The following is a 19,575-nucleotide window of genomic DNA, read 5'->3' on the forward strand; positions in this document are numbered from 1 at the left end:
CAGCGGGAACAGATGGAGTTCAGATGTGGCTTCTTAAACGTGTGCATAAATACTGCCATTGTTGCTGTCTGAGGACAACTCTTGAAGTTGCATTTGCCTAATGTGGATTTTGGGTACTCATTTGCACTAGCTTTTGCATTAATCATTTTAAAAAGTTTAGCTAATTTTTTGGTTATTTTTTTAATATTTTTCGGGGGGAAATTTTAAAAAGTTTAGCTAATTATTTTTTTTTTTTTTTTTTCTAAAATTATCTTTAATTTTTATTTGTTTAATTTATGTCTAAGATTTTTTTTTATTTGTTTTTGTTTTTTTCAAATCATTTTTAAGAGTTGTTAGTTGTTTAATAATTATAATAAAGATGTATTTTTTTTTTTTTTGTGGTATGTGTAAGGATAAAGGCATTTTATTTCTTGGGTAACCATTTTGTAACTAATTCTGCAGAAAAAGTAGATTTGTCAGCAAGTCATTGTTCAAATAGTTCCATAGGAATTCATTGTTTGTATTCAAAAAGTAGTTTGTTGTGAAAGGACCTACTGAACTTTTTTACTTTGCAATTTAATTATTTATTCCAATTATTCATATGAATACATTTGAATAATGTGAATAAATATTATTAAAACTAAATTTATTCAATAAATGTATTGCTGCATTTCATATTTTTTTAGATTAAAGGAGGTTTAGGGATTTATTTTATAATTTTGTTGATGAATTTCATTTTTTTTTGTATTAATGGATGTTTAGTAGGCCTCTTAGGCCTTATACTTTATTAGAGCACCACCATATTCCCTCTCAACTCCAGTCTGTTCTGCCTCTGAGGCTCAGATTGTCAAAATTCCATAAAAAAATCTCTTTGAAGTAAGAGATGATTCTCCTATTGATAGTTTTCACGTGACATCACACACTCATAGGAACGCCCACCTGGAGGGCAAAATAAAGCTTTGCTCCACTGACCGCCAATTATTTTCACGCATTTTGCATTAAGTAGTAATGTAGTAAAACGCAGATATTAAAAGGTGAAATTCAGTAAACACCTTACTGATGATGTATATTTTGTACAGGCAAGCATATGAACCCAGAATATAAACACAATGTGCAAAGTTTTACGTTAAATGATTTCCCATAGAAAACTATTATAAGGAAAACACTGAATCATTTAGCGGATTGCGTTCATATTCTGACCTCATCTGTTTGCCTATGTACACTATGCATCATTAATATCTAGTGATTACTGAATTTGATCTTTTAATATGTTTGTCACACTGTTTAATGATTTAAATATTGCCGCGGGTGCTTAATATGGATTGCAAATGGCTAAAACTCGCATTTTGTAAACATACCTTTGTTTTATTCTTCAGGTGATCTGAATATTTGCGGCTGTGAAACAGATTGATAGGCTTGTGCTGCAGTTCTATGGATTTTTTGCCCTCCAGGGCTTCAAGCCGGTCACATGACTGAAGGCTATCAATAGGCTTCCACAAAAAATTACCAGACCCTGAGACAGTTCACATACTGTAACACCTCCATCTACCTCCCTAGATAACAGTACTTAAGCCCGAAGTGATTTTTTCCCAGCTGAGTTTTAAGTTACTGCATTGTTTTCCGTGTAACTGCCCTTTTGGGGTTGTAACACCAACTTTGAAGGCTTTAATTTCTCTATTTGTGTTTAATATGGATGTCTTGATGTAGTTTGCCATTATAATCAAAACAGATTTGGCATCTAAGAGCTTAAGATTGCATCCTCAGGGAGATTTCTTGTGATATGCTGCAATATATGGATGCCTAATTGCAACGTCCGCCTCCGCATCATGCATCCTCCCCATGAACAGAAGTTAACACAATAATACATAATAAATGTACTCCGGGTACATGTATACATAGTGCACAAATGTGCTGTTTATGTGCATGTTCCATGTTTTTCCTCCCTGCTGTTTGTATTTCTATAGCAAATCATACCGGCATGATAATAGTAAGGAAAGCGAACCTTGAATCTGGGACAGCTGGCTTTGAGTCATTTATTGAGTCAGCAGCTTCAGATCAGCCACTAGACCTTCAGATCCCTTATTTGTCTCCGTTTCCCTCTCTCCTCTTCCTCCTCTGAAGGGTCTCATTATTAAACTCTTTGAACCAACTCTGGAACAAAAGAAGCAGTCACTGCAGAGGCAAAAGCAATATTAGGAAAATTTGTGTGTGTGCTTTTACTCATTTTTATAAATGTGAAATAGCGAACAAAAGCAGCGTACTGGAAGACAATTCCTACAGCCTGTATGCACTATAGATTTAAAAGGACAGCACGACTGCCATTTGCCATTCATGTGTAATTGCATGAATGTATATATATATATATATATATATATATATATATATATATATATATATATATATATATATATATATATATATATATACATACATATACATGAATATACACACACACACACACACGCACAAATACTATATGTGTGTGTGTGTGTGTGTGTGTGTGTGTGTGTGTGTGTGTGTGTGTGTGTGTGTGTGTGTGTGTGTGTGTGTGTGTGTGTGTGTGTTATGAAAGTACGATGCTCACTGGCTCTGAATACACATACAGACAAACCATGGGTCTCAGGAGGGGTGGGATGTTTATCCGTACCGGCTTGGGATGTTGATCAGTACTGGCTTTAGATGGGTGTCATCACGCGTCTCAACCAATAAGAGCATTTGGGGTGGGTCTAAGACTGCAGCAGCGTCCACATGAGTGCTTCCGATAAAATTATTTAGGCTAAGCATCAAATTAACAGAAAAGAGTGCAACCTGCTCGTAATCACTGCTTCATATGTAGGAAATAGGGAGTGTCCGATAGCACATGAAGACAGCAGAGAAGCGCTCTCGCTCAGCACAGTGGAGTGCATCGTTTTGTTAACTTTGTGGTTTATTATTTTGAGTCATTTGGGACGCGGTAACACACGGTCCCCTCACAAAAAATTGCTTTATTAAATATTGCTTTATTATGGGGAAGTCGTGGCCTAATGGTTAGAGTCAGACTCGTAACCCAAAGGTTGCGGGTTCGAGGCTCGTAGTGACAGGGATTGTCGTGGGGGGAGTGAATGTACAGCGCTCTCTCCCACCTTCAATACCACGACTGAGGTGCCCTTGAGCAAGGCACCGAACCCCCAACTGCTCCCTGGGTGCCGCAGCAAAAATGGCTGCCCCTGCTCGGGTGTGTGTTCACGGTGTGTGTGTTCACTGCTGTATGTGTGCATGAGAGATAAAATATGCATTCTTACAACTGTCTAAAACATATTATATAAATGTCATAGAGTAAACATTAATCACTTTGAAGCAGACTAAAGTGCTCGCGCAACAGCATCGCCTTGTGACACTGCAACCAATGTGCAGTGCTCTTTTTTCTTATTTTTTAATGAAATCACACACACACACACACAAAGTTTAATAATCAATAGTCTGTATCGTAATCTGTTTTTCCATCCACAAAATATAATATGCCTAAAAATGCACTGCGAGCTCTGTCTTTGTCTCTGCAGCGCACGTGTGAATGTCAGCGGGAGGAAACAGTTCTCATGCACAAAGGTATGAGTTTGAAAAGGTATCATATATCTAAAAGTATGAGACAACAACAAACAAACATACTATTAAGAGCCGTGCTTGCACAGGTTCTGTGCAATCCTCTTCATTAATATTCTCTGTGTCTCAACTGGGCTCAAATTGATAAGCAATATAGAGGACTTCATTGTTTACAATACAACCAGAGCACATTCTGAGCTTGAGGGGCAGGATGTTCATATGCGCTCTAGAGGCGGTTTAGCGAATCACAACACACTGAGCCAGCTGACCAATCTCAGCCCATAGTGTATTTCTGAGGGAGGGGCTTCATAAAAACAGGAAATAATCGAGGCGTTTGTTAGAGAAGGGACAGGTCGATGTGGAATAAATGTAAATTATGTGAAAAATAATGCATTTTTTTAAAGAACACATGTTAGACTGCACCCCATAAAGACAATCAAGGCTAGAAAAAAGCCAGTCAACCACCCCTTTAAAAAATGAATGAGGGCAAAGGTAGTGAATAACTATGGTAGTGAATAATCCCAGGTCACTAAACACTTAAAGCAGGGGTGTCAAACTCAGTTCCTGGAGGGCCGTAGCCCGGAAGAATTTAGTTCTAACCCTGCTCCAGCACACATATCATGCAGTTTTCAAATAAGCCTAAATGATTAGATTAGCAGGATCAGGTGTGTTTAATTAGGGTTATATCTAAACTGTGCAGGACTGTGGCCCTCCAGGAACTGAAATTGACACCCTTGACTTAAAGGGTTAATGGTGTTCTGAAGAATTCAGACACTCACCATCTTTGAACTTCAAATTTTAGAAACTTTCAATTGTTTTCTAGTGGGACAGAAACCGGTAAAAATTGTAAGCTGAAAAGTGAAAACGGTAACTATATCTGGCAGTCAGCATATGCGCAAACTGAAGGTGAACTAATACAAATCACAAAAAAAGAGAACAATCAACCCAGTAAATGGAGAGCAGATATGCCTGACTTGAAATGCTAGGGACAATTAAGGAAACTGCTTAAAGAGTGGATACATGTGTGCTGACAGATCCATTTAAAGCACATTTAATTGTGCTAGCTGGATTTTTTTTTCTGCACAATTTTTTTTCAGGGTGCAATGGGGTTGCATGCTGGGACTTCTGTGTAATCCATCGTTTAGCAGTGTGTTAGCAATTAAAACTAGGAGCATTGGCATTACTGACCATTTTGAGAAACTGGATCAATTCTAAAATTGATCCGAATCTCAGAGGTCAATTTGCATTTATGTGTAGGGATGCATGGGCAAAAACGGCAAACTACTTTTAGCTCGCTCAGTTTTGAAGGCAGAGATCTCTGAGGTGGAATTAAACTGAGGCAAGACATCGGAAAGAGCAAGCAGGAAAGCATGTCTGTCTGGACGCGTGTGACGGTGTGTATTACACTGAGGACATGTTCAGCAGACAGCATTGCAGATATCAGATATTGCTCTCTAGTTCCCTATGACGTCAGTCAGTACAGTGTGAGCATAAATTTGGATTATATCAAAGGCCTTGTTTCACCAATCACTGGGACTAATTGAGCGGTTGCGCATTAAAACGTAGCTGGTGTTTACATTTTCATTTTAGCTGTTAAAAAGTACAGCCTGTTTGCAACGTGTGTTCGTCTGCATTTTTTATTAAGAAAAAAGTACATACATGGCTTTCATATATTTTATTAATAAGCATTAAAATGCAGAACATGCATAAATGAACAAATAAAAATAAATAGGAATAAATCTTTTTCTAACAACTCTGATGTAAACTCTGAAAGTTTTTTTTTTTTTTTGTGCATACTAGTGATGAACATAATCAAAGATAGAAAAAAGTCTGTCTTTGTACACTGTTAGAAATCGCTTTATTGATTTAGCAGCACACTACTGTAAAAAACCTACAGTACAATACCACATTTATCCATTACAGTAAAAAAACTGTAATTTATATTATAATCTGGGTAATATTGACTTGGCAGGAATATTTTACAGTATTTTAGTGTTGCTGTATCCTTGCTGTAGCCTGACTGTAATACACCAGGCAATAAATCAGGATTGCTGTAAATAGCGCGCCACCTGATGTCACATCACAGACAACACAGCTGCTGCTGACCGGAGAGAGAAGCAGAACGGAGGATTTATACAAGTTCGGTAAGTTAATTTGATTATTATTCTATATGTTTTTATTCTAGCGTACATGATTTTTAGTGTGGTATGAAACCGCAAGTTTAGCTAGTGAGCCTTATAATCTCCTCCCTCAAAGCTGTAGTCGAAACTCTGCGAGTTATGCACTTTCACCCGCTGCTCTCCCGACGTTTTCAGATCTAGTGAATTAGCTTAGGGTTTTTTTCTTTTTTGCGAGTTATGCTATTTTAACCGCTGCTCTCCCGACATTTTCAGATGTTTTGGTGAGTTTTATTTTGTTTCTGTCGAGTTTGAATGAAGCTTTCTTTACTATGGTATGCGAGGTAAAATTACTGTGTTTGTCAGTGGAGTTTGCTGGGTTTGAGGAGATCGATTAAGGTAGTTTGAGTTTTAACAAAAGAGATATTATGATAAAACAATTATTTATCTCTCTTGGAATCTCTTTTATAATGTTGTCTGATTCAAACCTGTCTCTGATAAAAACGAGCACTTTTTAGACATACAGTACACATACACAGAGCGCAGAAATATATATATTTGCAGTCTGCTTCACAAAAGACGGCAGCAGCAGTCGGAGTCAATATCTGTACTGGACATATTAAATTAGTCACTCACTTAGACACGGTTGAGAAATATATGTATACGGTATATGTGATTTTAGCCCATACATCATCAACAAGTAGGCTAACACATTGAATCAAATTTACTTTTTTTCAAATTTAATTTCTTGCAGCTCTACAGTATGGTCCACTTGTGTTTGCTCCTGGGAAAGGCACTGCTGTCACAAGACAGTTTTTTTGTAAGTATTATTTAAATAAATTTAATTTTTATTTACAGTTTAAGTCAAAAGTTTACATACCCCTTGCAGAATCTGCAAAATGTGAGGGATTATCATAAAAAATGCATGTTATTTTTTATTTAGTACTGACCTGAATAAGACATTTTACATAAAAGATGTTTACATATAGTCCACAAGAGAAAATAATAGTTGAATTTATAAAAAAAAAAAATGACCCTGTTTAAAAGTTTACATACACTTGATTCTTAATAAAACTTAAATACAGTTGAATTCAAAAGTTTTTATTTCTTTTTCATCTATGCTACAGAACTTTCATTTACTATTTTCCCCATGCTGTCTGTTCATCTTTATTGGTGATGTGGATAACAGGTTTTGTCTTTGTGTGTGTTTCATGAATTTGTTTCAGTTTCACCACTGATGGGAAGAAATGTACTAGTAGACAGGGAGTGAGCAGAAGATCAGGACGGTGGTGCAGAGTGATGGCCATCAGTCCTGCATGTCAACCACTTCATTCAGTCCAAAATGATGTTTAAATGGAGGACTTCACAGAGATGGTCAGTGGCCTCTTTGCCACCACCCACATGCCCTACATTTAGGGGTGACATTACATGTTGTGAGACACTACTTGTTGTTTTTGCTCATTTTTAACATAGCTTTAATATAAATCAAGTTCTCTCTTAGGACAGTGATTCCCAATCCAGTTCTCAAGATGCATGTGTTTGTTTCATTTATATTCTTGCACACTTAAAATGCTTTAATGGCTGTAAATTGTCAATGCACTGTACTCTGGGTAGCAAACACAGTACTGAAATATTTTGAAATGTTTTAATAAAAATACATATGTAAATATGTTTGGATTACCTTTTGATTTGTAATGTTATTCTGAAGTATAGTAGTATCACAATTTTACTAACTATATGTATGTATTATACCAACTACACACACACACACACACAAAATATCTATTACACAATAGCAAAATACAGTAGAATTACAAAGTACTGTAAAAAATAAAATTACAAAGTACTGTAATAATACAGTATAATATTGTTTTGTAGTTATACAGTACACTGTTTTACTTACTGTAAAGTTGCATTACAGTTCATGGCTGTAAAACCAAAATACAGTAACTTACTGGCAACTGTGCTGTCGGTAACTTACTGTAAAAATACAGGAAAACTGTTAACAGTGTACATTTGCACTTGCACTCATATTCTTTTATTTGATGATGCATTTCAGTGCACTGGAATTATTTTGACGAAGTCAAGTGCACTAAACTAGAGAGTAGACTGAGATAGTCTCCTTATTTTCAAAAATAGGTTTCAAGGTTTTTGTTATGTTTTTGTTTTTTCACCCAGTGTGACTTTTATTGCTTTGCTCTTTGCTTTTTTCTTTTGCCAGTTTTTCATTTTGACATTTTAAACTTGGTTAAAAAGGCTTTGAAAATGTTGTCACTAAACAGTATCCTGTCGCTGCTTTGATTAAGAGGTTCTGTTGAAATGAGTTTGTCAATTTAGACAATGCATTTACTTTTCACCTTTACTCTGGCATGCCTTTCACCTTAATGAAAAAAATAAATAAATCTAATCTTGTCATTTAGTGAAATGCATTATGGTCTTAGCCACATTCTCTTCACAGGGTGCCAAAAATGGTATTAAAATGTGCTAATTTCTGCTCAAACCACAAGACCTGCTGGGAGTTTACAACAATCTAGTGCAGGCAGTGACCTTGTGAAGAAGCACCCAATTGCAATGCTAAATATATATATATAAGATAATACTAAGATACACAATCAGAAAAGAGTTCAAAGCAAGACTAATGGAACCAAAATTCACAGAACACATCAACATGAGGGAAACCTGAGAGGGTATAAATACACAAGCAAATGATTAAACAAGACATATTCAGTGATCGGTAAATGTACATGACATTACTGTATCATAATTTTAGTCTTTTTGTATGTAACATCATTATATCCCACAATCTTGTGCATGATTGATTGGTGGAATAAATTAAAACGGTGCCTGAAAAAAAGTCTAGTTTCTCTTCATACTAAAACACAGACTATTTATTCATTGACTGACTTGGCAGAAAGGTAGTTGGCTTAGGTTTTGGACACAGCCATGGGCTAATAACATCAAAATGAAGGGCCGACATAAAAGTGAGACTGACATAAAGCAAATAAACCCCAGAATGTTACTCTCTCACTTATTGACTGTACCAACATGTACTGTATTGACATGGCCAAAAGTTTTGGCAGTGACATAAATTTAGCGTTTTACAAAGTTTGCTGCTTCAGTGTTTGTAGTTAATTTTTACACGCTTGAATGCTGGATATTAGCTTCTGGGCCAAATCCTGACTGATGGCAATCCATTCATGCCTTATTAGTAGTGGTTAAACAGATCGTAGTTGATCCGTGATCCATAAGGACCAAGCCCCAGGGTTCGGCACGCATGTGATCTGTGGATTAATTGCAGAATTTAATCATGATAGAGTATAAGTTTATCATTTGTTCGTATTTACACAAGCAAGCTAATTTTAAGCAATTCCAGAGAGAAAAGCTGAAAGGAAACTCGATTCCTTACTAGTGCGTTCTTTTCTATGCGCACAGCCACACACACATGAAGCGCGCACACGTGTTTCAGATTGCGTGCGAGCACCGAACTGAATCCTCTTTTGAATCCTCTGAACAGACACATACACTAAATTATGATAAAACAATCATTTAGGTAAATGCAGTCAGTTATGTCTCAAGTGAATGGAAACAGATGAGAAAGAAATTTGATGTGATGTGTATCATTATATTGCACCCGTACATCAGATGTTAAAGGGACAGCAGCCTATAAATACTGCTGCTGTCATTAATGATCATCAAACATAAAATAGCTGTGCTAAAAATCTATATTTAATGTGTACAGTGAACACTGTGCTGTGTTTGTAATTATTACATTTCTGTATTTAAATACTATCAACCTTATTTTATTTATAACATATTCTGTTGTATTTATCTATGCTTGTAATTTGTGAATTTGTTCATATTTTACTGGCTGTTCTCTTGTCTCTTTAATCATGTTTAAACTTTCTTAATTAATCTAGTAATATTTGCGGTGGTATCAAAGAAGTACTTCACTTTAATTAATAAATGGAAAGCAAGTTAAACTGAAATATTTTTATTTTCTTGTTGATCCGAAAAATGATCTGATCTGTGGGTCAAAAACCGTATTGTTTGTGATTTGTGTGATTTTGTATATTTATTTATTAGTTCTCGGAATAGATCACAATTTGTGGGCTTCTGCTTGTCCACTCGTCTTTTGAGTTTCATGGCCACGGATCTAAAAATTTCAGTGTAATGATCTTCGAATTACTTCTTTATCACTCTTGCTTTGTGACATGGTGATCCATCATGCTGGAAGATCATCACCATATTGCTCATGGATCGTTGGCAGTTGTTTTTGCAGGACATTTTGATGCCATTCATTATTCATGTTGGTGTTTTTTCCAAAATTTCAATGTAATCCACTCCCTTGGTTGAAAAGCAACCCCACACATAGATGGTCTTGGGATGCTTCACTGTTGGCACAACACAGGGCTCATGGTAGAGTTCACCATTTCTTCTCCGAACAATCGATTTTCCAGATGTCCCAAACAGTAGGAAGGGAACTTTTCTATTTTTTTTTTCTATCAGAGAAAATAACTTTGCACCAGTCTTCTGCTGTCCAATCCTTGTACTTCCTGCAGAATTTCAGTCTGTCCTTAAGATTTTTCTCAGAGATATGTGGCTTCTTTGCTGCCCTTCTTGACACCAGGCTGTTGTCCAAAAGTCTTGGCCTCACTGTGCGTGCAGATACTCTCACAGCAACCTGCTGCCATTCCTGAGCAAGCTCTGCGCTGCTGGTGACAGGATTCTGTAGCTTATGTGTCAAGTGGATAAAGGTGATGGTGTTTTGTTGATTGATTGAAACTCTCTCCTTGAAGTTCTTGATGATCCGGTAAATGGTTCTTTCTGGTGCAATATTCTTTGAAGCAATTTTTCTTGCATGTGAGGCCATTTTGAAGCAAAGCGATGATGGCTGCACGTGTTTCTTTGGAGGTAACCATTGCTAATAGGAACACAATGATTGGAAGCGCATCTTCCCTCCTCTTATAGCAACAAGTCTGCTCTTGCAATCTAATAAGAATGATAGTGATTTCACCTGACTAGTACTCATTCGCACTTTCACATGTTGATGCTGATATCCTCTTATAGCAATAAGTCTGCTCTTGCAATTGCACATGTAAGGTACAAGGCAGCGAAATGCAGTTAGCATCTAACCAGAAGTGCAATAAGCAGTAAGTACAGAATATACAAGGTCTACAATATGTACAATAACTATACAGATAAGTATTATGGACAAAATTTACAGATTTTAAATACTATCAGCATGATATTACAGATAGGTGTACTATGAACATATTATACAGATGAATATGTGAAGTGTATGTACACTCTAGGCAGAACTATGAACATATGAACAATTTAAAACTATTGCAATGGAAAGTAAAGTGCATAGAAAATATTCAGTGTGCAATGGATTATTCAGTGTTCCTGGATGAACAGACAGTAGTGCAAGTAATAGCAAGTTTGTTGTTTTTGCTTGTTGTAAATAAATAAATAAATAAATCAGTCAGATGTAGTGATGAAGTGGGGGAGGAGTCTGTGTGTATGGTGTGGGGGGGTGTCAGAGGGCAGAGTTCAGCAAGGAGACAGCTGTAGGGAAAAAGCTGTTCCTGGATCTGCTGGTCCTTGTCCGGAGGCTCCTGAAGCGCCTCCCGGAGGGCAGGAGGTTAGTCAGTTAGTCAGTTAAGGTTAGCTGGTCATTTTGTGTCAGGATCAAAAAAACTGTGAAATTTTGTTTGTTGTTGAAATTTGTTTTGTGAAAAGTTCTCTTTTTTTGGCCAATGAAGCTTTTAGCAATTATTTAAAATGCATCTGATCACTCAATATTCTAGTAGCTTTGTCAGCAAACCTTGCAAAACAAAACATTTTTGTCACAAAAAATTTTTGGCCAGTAACCTAGTGTGGTAAACTTTATGTTTTTGTGACATCTGATTCAATTTAGTGAATAAGTTTGTTCGCTACTTTTTGTACTTGTAAGTTAGAGGTGTCGAAATTAATCGTTGCATCGTGGATGTGGACAATTCTGCATCGATGCAGTAATCGATTATAGCCTATGACGTCATTTTCATATGCGCTTTTCACGCGAGTATTAAAATGTGCTCTCTATTTTTAAATCGGAGCTTGGCTTTTTTGTGCATATGGCACGTGTGTGTGCTAGAGGCAAACGCAGCGGGCTTCATTCCACAGAATATGTGCTGTGAGACACATGCGCATTGCTTGACAGTGCTTCCACTCGCTGTTATTTTAGTCTTTTACTTTAGATATGCTTTCATTTCTGCTGTTTGGGATGGAGTATGTAATAGATGCATGAAACTCACGTACTGACAGACTTTCACATGCGCCTTGAGTTTGTTTTTCCTGAAGCTCACGGCTGCGGTTAAATGCACTTGCATCTACTTTTATGATACAAAATTGATGTAAACAGTGAGTTATGTTTTCAGAACAGGACAAAACATCTGATATGTGGAAACAGATCTGTGCCTTAGTGTGAATGCAGTCTATTAAAGCTGCTAGTGACCTCTATGACCTCATCAGTAATAATCAAATGTCAATAATGCTGAGAAAAAAGAAAAACTCATAACTATGATTATCTGTAAACATTCGATACTTAAAGCACTCCCAGATACTGAAAGTCCTTTTTGTTGTCCTTTTTTCTGTCAATATGGGGTGCTGTATGTACATTAATGAGGAAAAAAAATGAACTTAAATGATTTTAGCAAATGGCTGCAATATAACAAAGAGTGAAAAATTGTTGACATTTTTGCAGATTTATTAAAAAAGAAAAACTGAAATATCACATGGTCCTAAGTATTCAGACCCTTTGCTGTGACACTTATATATTTTAACTCAGGTGCTGTCAGTTTCTTCTGATCATCCTTGAGATGGTTCTACATCTTCATTTGAGTCCAGCTGTGTTTGATTATACTGATTGGACTTGGTTAGGAAAGCCACACACCTGTCTGTATAAGACCTTACAGCTCACAGTGCATGTCAGAGCAAATGAGAATCGTGAGGTCAAAGGAACTGCCTGAAGAGCTCAGAGACAGAATTGTGGCAAGGCACAGATCTGGCCAAGGTTACAAAAAAATTCCTGCTGCACTTAAGGTTCCTAAGAGCACCATGGCCTCCATAATCCTTAAATGGAAGATGTTTGGGACGACCAGAACACTTCCTAGAGCTGGCCGTCTGGCCAAACTGAGCTATCGGGGGAGAAGAGCCTTGGTGAGAGAAGTAAATAAGAACCCAAAGATCACTGTGGCTGAGCTCCAGAGATGCAGTTGGGAGATAGGAGAAAGTTGTAGAAAGTCAACCATCACTGCAGCCCTCCACCAGTCAGGGCTTTATGGCAGTGTGGCACGACGGAAGCCTCTCCTCAGTGCAAGACACATGAAAGCCCGCATGGAGTTTGCTAAAAAACAGAGAAGTAAGATTCTCTGGTCTGATGAGACCAAGATAGAACTTTTTGGCTTTAATTCTAAGCGGTATGTTTGGAGAAAACCAGGCACTGCTCATCACCTGTCCAATACAGTCCCAACAGTGAAGCATGGTGCAGGGACAGGACGACTGGTTGCAATCGAGGGAAAGATGAATGCGGCCAAGTACAGGGATATCCTAGATGAAAACCTTCTCCAGAGTGCTGAGGACCTCAGACTGGGCCGAAGGTTCACCTTCCAACAAGACAATGACACTAAGCACACAGCTAAAATAACGAAGGAGTGGCTTCACAACAACTGTTCTTGAATGGCCCAGCCAGAGCCCTGACTTAAACCCAATTGAGCATCTCTGGAGAGACCTGAAAATGGCTGTCCACCAACGTTTACCATCCAACCTGACAGAACTGGAGAGGATCTGCATGGAGGAATGGCAGAGGATCCCCAAATCCAGGTGTGAAAAACTTGTTGCATCTTTCCCAAAAAGACTCATGGCTGTATTAGATCAAAAGGGTGCTTCTACTTAATAGTGAGCAAAGGGTCTGAATACTTAGAACCATGTGATATTTCAGTTTTTCTTTTTTAATAAATGTGCAAAAATGTCAACAATTCTGTGTTTTTCTGTCAATATGGGGTGCTGTGTGTACATTAATGAGGAAAAAAAATAACTTAAATGATTTTAGAAAATGGCTGCAATATAACAAAGAGTGAAAAATTTAAGGGGGTCTGAATACTTTCCATACCAACTGTATATATATATTTATATATATATATATATTTACATTTATGCATTTAGCAGACGCTTTTATCCAAAGTGACTTACAGTGCATTTAGGCTAACATTTTTTACCTAACATGTGTTCCCTGGGAATCGAACCCACAACAAAGAAATGGCATGTTTTCAGTGTTGTTAAACAATTACATGCTTTAATAAACTGTGATTTTCTTTTTTCAAATAAAGCTAAACAACTTCCTTTTAATACTGTAATTTCTACACTACTTCTGAAAGCCAGTTTTTCCTCTGTGAACTGTTATGTTCAGTGAGGTTTACACAACCCTTTTACTGACCGATCAGTACAGTGCATTGGAGACTGTGGAATAAATTGATTTACATCATTTTCATTGTGAATTCAGCCTTTCAAATCCTTACAGAATCTCATAATGCCAGTCCCCTTGACAGAGCATGTGCTTCTCTAATTTCTTTATTTCATTGCCGTCTCACTGCAGCATTATAATAGCGTTCATGATATTAATTTCAAAGCATGCAATTATGATTACCTGACCAGAGAGTATTACCAGCATCAAACAACTGGCCTTTTGGCTTTAAGCTAGTGGAAATAATGTTTCATAGTTTAAACCCATGCTTATGTGATCTTTACATAAGAATCCTGGAACAGTTATTGCTACATAGCAGTCGAGAAGGTATTTTGTAACAGATCTGTCACTTTTGATCATTTTAAGTCATTTATTTAATATGAATACGTATTAGGGGTTACACAGACTAGTCGAGTGATCGACTACTTTAACCACTAGTCGGCGCTGTCGGAAACAATCGACTACTCGAGCGTGCATTAACCATAATGCATGCACACTTTGCCTACAACGCAAATTGTAGGATTACAATATTGCGTGTAGATGTTACTTTCTATCACTTTCTCTATGTTACATGTAAAATTAAAATATGTAATTTAATAATTAGGGGTGTGCCGAAGCAGACTACCTTATTCGGAATGGCACGGATAATGGCTTCAAAAACGAATAACGGACAAGGAATAATTCTGCCTGAATATTCGGCTGAGGCTGGCACACTCTGCTGTTTGATAGATAACAGTTAAACTAGGGGATCAGTGCAATATTATACACAGACCTCTAAAGTCACGCAATAATGAGTGTGTGAAGTGAATGAATATAAACTTTATGAAGGAAAAGAGCGCAAATCAAACACCGCATTAGTGTTGCCTCTCCGTGCATCTCTCAGCTTGGTGAGAGTAATATCACGTATAATAATACATGATACACGTTATATTAATTGTATATATTTAAAAGGCAATGATTTAAACCGTAGGCTACGAAATGACATGAATGAATGGAATAAACACAGCGTCCTCACCAATCAAACAGCCGCGTGGCGCGCCTCAATCTCTCAAAAACCAAACCAGTTCTCTCTCTTTAAAGTAGGCTAATAATCAACTTAGATGCAGACAGATTTTTTTCTGTTTGCTTTCTTTATCTTTTGCTGGTTTGTGTGGCACACGCACATTTGTTTAGTAAGTTCAAAAAGACTCGCTTAGAGAATTCTGCGTAATGAAAATGTGCGCCTTGAATTCATTCAGTCATGTTCAAATGATCACTAAACGTTTGTCAAGACATCTCTGCTTATATGATTCATTTATTTTTAGAAATGAATAATTCTTTTACTTTAACGCAGCATATTTGTTCAGTGATAACTATGGGGAAAAAAAAGGTTAGTCATAACGGTCTTATCAAGTAACTGTACGACACATGGTTTTATCCGAAAACAGATACTAATAATTTTGTGACTGTTACAGATACAAATACTGGTTACATGAAAATTTAAATATGTAATGTCATAATTATAAAGTTCTGACAGTTAACGTATGTTATGTAATTGTTGCATTAGGCTATTAATTAATTAGTTAATTAATAAACGTTTATTGATAAAAACTATTTAATGTCTATTCATACAGTAGCTTGAACCACGAGTAGTCGAGTAACACAAGTATTTTTTAAATAAGTAATCGACTAGCAGAAATCAGTAGTCGTGAAACCCCTAACTTATATATACACATTTTAGTTCCAGTCCTCGATTATGATTGGTCAATTTCAAGTTCAGTCCAAAATTTTACAGTAGTAGTAGTTGTTTTCGGAGCAGTGCGATGTGCCAGCCATAGAATTGTCAGATCAACAAATTAAAGCGCAGCAGAGCATTTACTAGCATGATTTTGAATTTATTAATATAAATTATGAGGTGAAACAGCTCAATGCATTTGGGAAAATTAAAATGCAGAGCTGAAACAATACACAAGCTTGTGCATGAAGGTAAGAAAGTAAGAGAACATTCTCCATCTGATGATCTTCATACCCTCTGGTAACGTCTGTAGGGACTGGCTGTAGGAGGTGTGTTGCAGTTTGTTTTGCCATCTGATTTTTCAAATCAGCTGGGAAGATTGCAAGAAGAAAATGAAAAAAACATACATATATCTCAGTTAAAAAGCCCATGTATATACACAAGATGTTCAGCATGTACTGCCCCATCAATAATAGACAAATGCTCACATTTTGGAAGAAATAAAAACATCTAGCAGAATGGATATACAGCGTCTGTGAGACTTCAGTCCATTTGGCACTGTTGTCAAACAGTAGCAGAAACATCTCAGTTTGTCATGTACCCCAGACAGGGATTTTCTCCGGGTGAAGCCGCACAATGAGTCTTTTCCCCTCTTTTTTCGTTCTTTTCCCTTTGCCATCTGTAGTTCATGAATAATCATTGAGAAATGACCTCTTCAGGGTTTTTTCAAATGTCTTGCCCTTTTCTCGGACGAGTCCAGCACCCAGAGGTAACTGTGCAGATTGGTGATCTTTAAGTGTGGATATACTGTATCGTATTTACTCGCTTTTTACTCTCAAGGATGGTCTTTGCTCCTCCCATTCCCACTCTTTCTTTTCCCCTCCATCGTTTCCTTTCTTATTCACCACTTCTCTCTACCCTACACAAATCATCGATTTTTCAGAGGTTCTATAAAATATTTACGATGTGTGGGCAGGCCTCTTTCTTTGGGAATTTGGCGAGGGAAAATAATTTTGAAGGCAAAGTCGTAAAAGGAAAAAGAGAAAGAAAGAAAGAAAGAAAGAAAAAAGAAGAAAGAAAGAAAGACAACAAGGGAAAATAATTTTGAAGGCAAAGTCGTAAAAGGAAAAAGAGAAAGAAAGAAAGAAAGAGGCAAAAAAAGAAAAGGCAAGATAAAAACCATTGGAGCATTTCTTGAATATAAATAAATAAGCAGATACACTGGTAAAGATTGCTATCCATGGTTCTTGTATCTCCATGCTGTCTTCTTAAAGTCTCAGATCGAATCGATTCCAAGCAGATTCTCACTCTCTTCGACACTTCTTTGGTTTTCATTCTTCCATCTGCCACACCAGCTCCTTTCCTTCCACTTGAGTTTTTACATGTTACAGCATCATTGAGAATGAGAAAATAATTCAATTACAGACAACTATTTGTTTTTCAGTAAAACAATTCGATGTAGAGGTGTTTCTTCAACTATAGGCACTGTTAGCCCTGTAGACTTTTAGAAAATAAACTCTTAAAACACACTTTTCATATTTTCATTAGCATTCTGGGGTGAAAATGATGTGATGGAAATTATATTTTTTTAATAACACGGCTGACTCCTTTCCCTTATTGAGTCTAATTTCATAGCTAGCATTTTATATATTATAATTCACAAATTATATTTTCACAGTTTGATTGAAAATGACAAAATATTCTGTTAAAAAGTTGTTTGAGCTTGATTTTTCTTTACACATCCCATCTCATGAATCAAACATGCTCTTCACTGACACTGATTTCTCCTTGGAAAAACAGGTACAGTAACTTGTGAAAAAAAAATGTATTGCGTTCAAAACTGTTGGATGTGGTTGAAAATATGCAAAAACTGGGGGATTTTCACACATGCTCCTTTATGGATTATCATAAATTTAAACGTCAAAGACAAGGGATAAACAATAACATCTGTACATAAATAGAAAAATAGATTTTTTTTATCACCCAAATTAGAGGCTCGACCTTCATTAAAACCTTTTTATTTTAAATCAGGGCAAAGGCAGCATTAAGATGACAATTGTTTTTTGATAATGCCAACAAATAGCAGTTCTTGTGTAGCTGATTGCCATCTGGCTTTAACTTAGCTCCTTTTCTGGGTCATTTAGAACATAACCTTTTCTAAGACAAGCACATTATAAATCAGAGAAGCCACCCTTGAATGAGCCTGTGCCCTACTTGTCGAAAGTCTGGACGCTCCATTGGTCTTTTTAGCGTTTCTTTCCATCTATTAGATTGGTGGTTTTTAGTTTAATTGTATGGCAACTCTTTTAAACATACTTTTTTTTTTTCTTTCTTCCTAAAGGTGGGAGGGACGATGTACAACACCGGCCGCCATGTCTCACTCCGACTCGACAAAGAGCACCTGGTGAACATTTCCGGTGGACCAATGACATACAGCCATCGTCTTGAGGAGATCAGGTTACACTTTGGAAGCGAGGATGGACAGGGCTCTGAGCATCTCCTCAACGGCCAGGCCTTTTCTGGGGAGGTGAGCTACATCATGAGTGGGCTACAGATCAGATTGTAGAGTGCCAGTAGCTGCTGATAATCATCAGCCTATTGATCTGTTAAGGTCACCATCTAAGTGCAAAGTGTAAAGACAGCATGCCTCGAAGGTCAACAGTGTGTGTAGGCTGAAAGCAAAACTCTCCATGGCATATAGGTCTAAAATATTCAAATGTTTTATGCATCGACAGGGCATGCATTTCATGAAATGTTTAACATTGTTTGCATCACAGTTTGCACCCTGCTGAACAATATCCTTTAGCATACTGAAAAACGCAGCAATATTTTGGGCTGATATAATCCTAACTGTATTGCTGATGATGAGCGAATGTGCTCATTCTCCACTGTAAGTAGTCTCCCACTAACAGAGCCATAACAGTGGAGAAAAGCATCTCAATTACATTCGTGGTGTAAATTTAGCATGCGCTGCACTGCGGCCTCTATCATTTGATAAAGTCGGCAGTCAGTGAAGTCCTGACATTTTTCTTTGAGGGTAATAAGACCGACGATTTGTGTGGCAACAAAATAAGCGTGAGCTTGACAGGCAAATCCTCAGTAATTAATGATTATAATTTCTCTCCCCCCACCACCCCGTGGCAGCCAGCTGATAATCCAACAATAATAAAACAAAGTGTCAACAGTCTATCAGGGCAAAGAGAAGCGTGACCTGGGCACCAAAATGCCAGCTCTGTCTTTCACTCTTATGTTGAAATCATTACTTCTCAAGGTAGACAACAGTAGCTAAATCTGTATTAATTTCTGCTGTAGTTCTTATTGTTTCAGCTAATGAATTTATGCCTTGACTGTATCTGGAGAAAGATGTCTGTTGGCATTCATATTAATCTCAGTTGTTCGGCTAGTGCAGGACTCAACAGAGGTACACTACCATTCAAAAGTTTTGGGGTCAGTAAGTTTTTTTTTTTTTTTTTTTTGGAAAAGTATTTATAGCTGAGGAGTAATGACTACTGAAAATTCAGCTTTGCCATAATTTTGTATTATATTTTTAAAATAGAAAACAGTTCTTTTCAAATGTAAAAGTGGTGGGCAGTCTGTGTGACTGTGTAAAATTAAGAATCATCTTACTTTCGATTTAATGAGATGAAATATGAATTTAACTGGCAATATCCCAGAGGAAGTTA

At 36.9% G+C, this 19,575-nt stretch overlaps 1 protein-coding gene and 1 long non-coding RNA gene across 2 annotated transcripts in view; both read left to right on the forward strand.

Annotated features, from left to right (window-relative positions):
• The window catches only part of LOC109070743 (carbonic anhydrase-related protein 10), a 160,789-nt gene that overhangs the window by 125,440 nt on the left and 15,774 nt on the right, over positions 1-19,575 (forward strand). Inside the window, exon 5 of the mRNA XM_042735411.1 lies at positions 18,234-18,419. Coding sequence (XP_042591345.1) covers positions 18,234-18,419 — 186 coding nt within the window. The remainder of the gene's footprint in view (positions 1-18,233; positions 18,420-19,575) is intronic.
• Positions 5,536-7,432, forward strand: LOC122139216. The gene is made up of 3 exons (XR_006156092.1): positions 5,536-5,702; positions 6,430-6,495; positions 6,902-7,432. It is a non-coding gene; the product is annotated as an uncharacterized LOC122139216 (long non-coding RNA).

Source organism: Cyprinus carpio, chromosome B12 (assembly GCF_018340385.1).
Source record: "Cyprinus carpio isolate SPL01 chromosome B12, ASM1834038v1, whole genome shotgun sequence".
Lineage (NCBI taxonomy): Eukaryota > Metazoa > Chordata > Actinopteri > Cypriniformes > Cyprinidae > Cyprinus > Cyprinus carpio.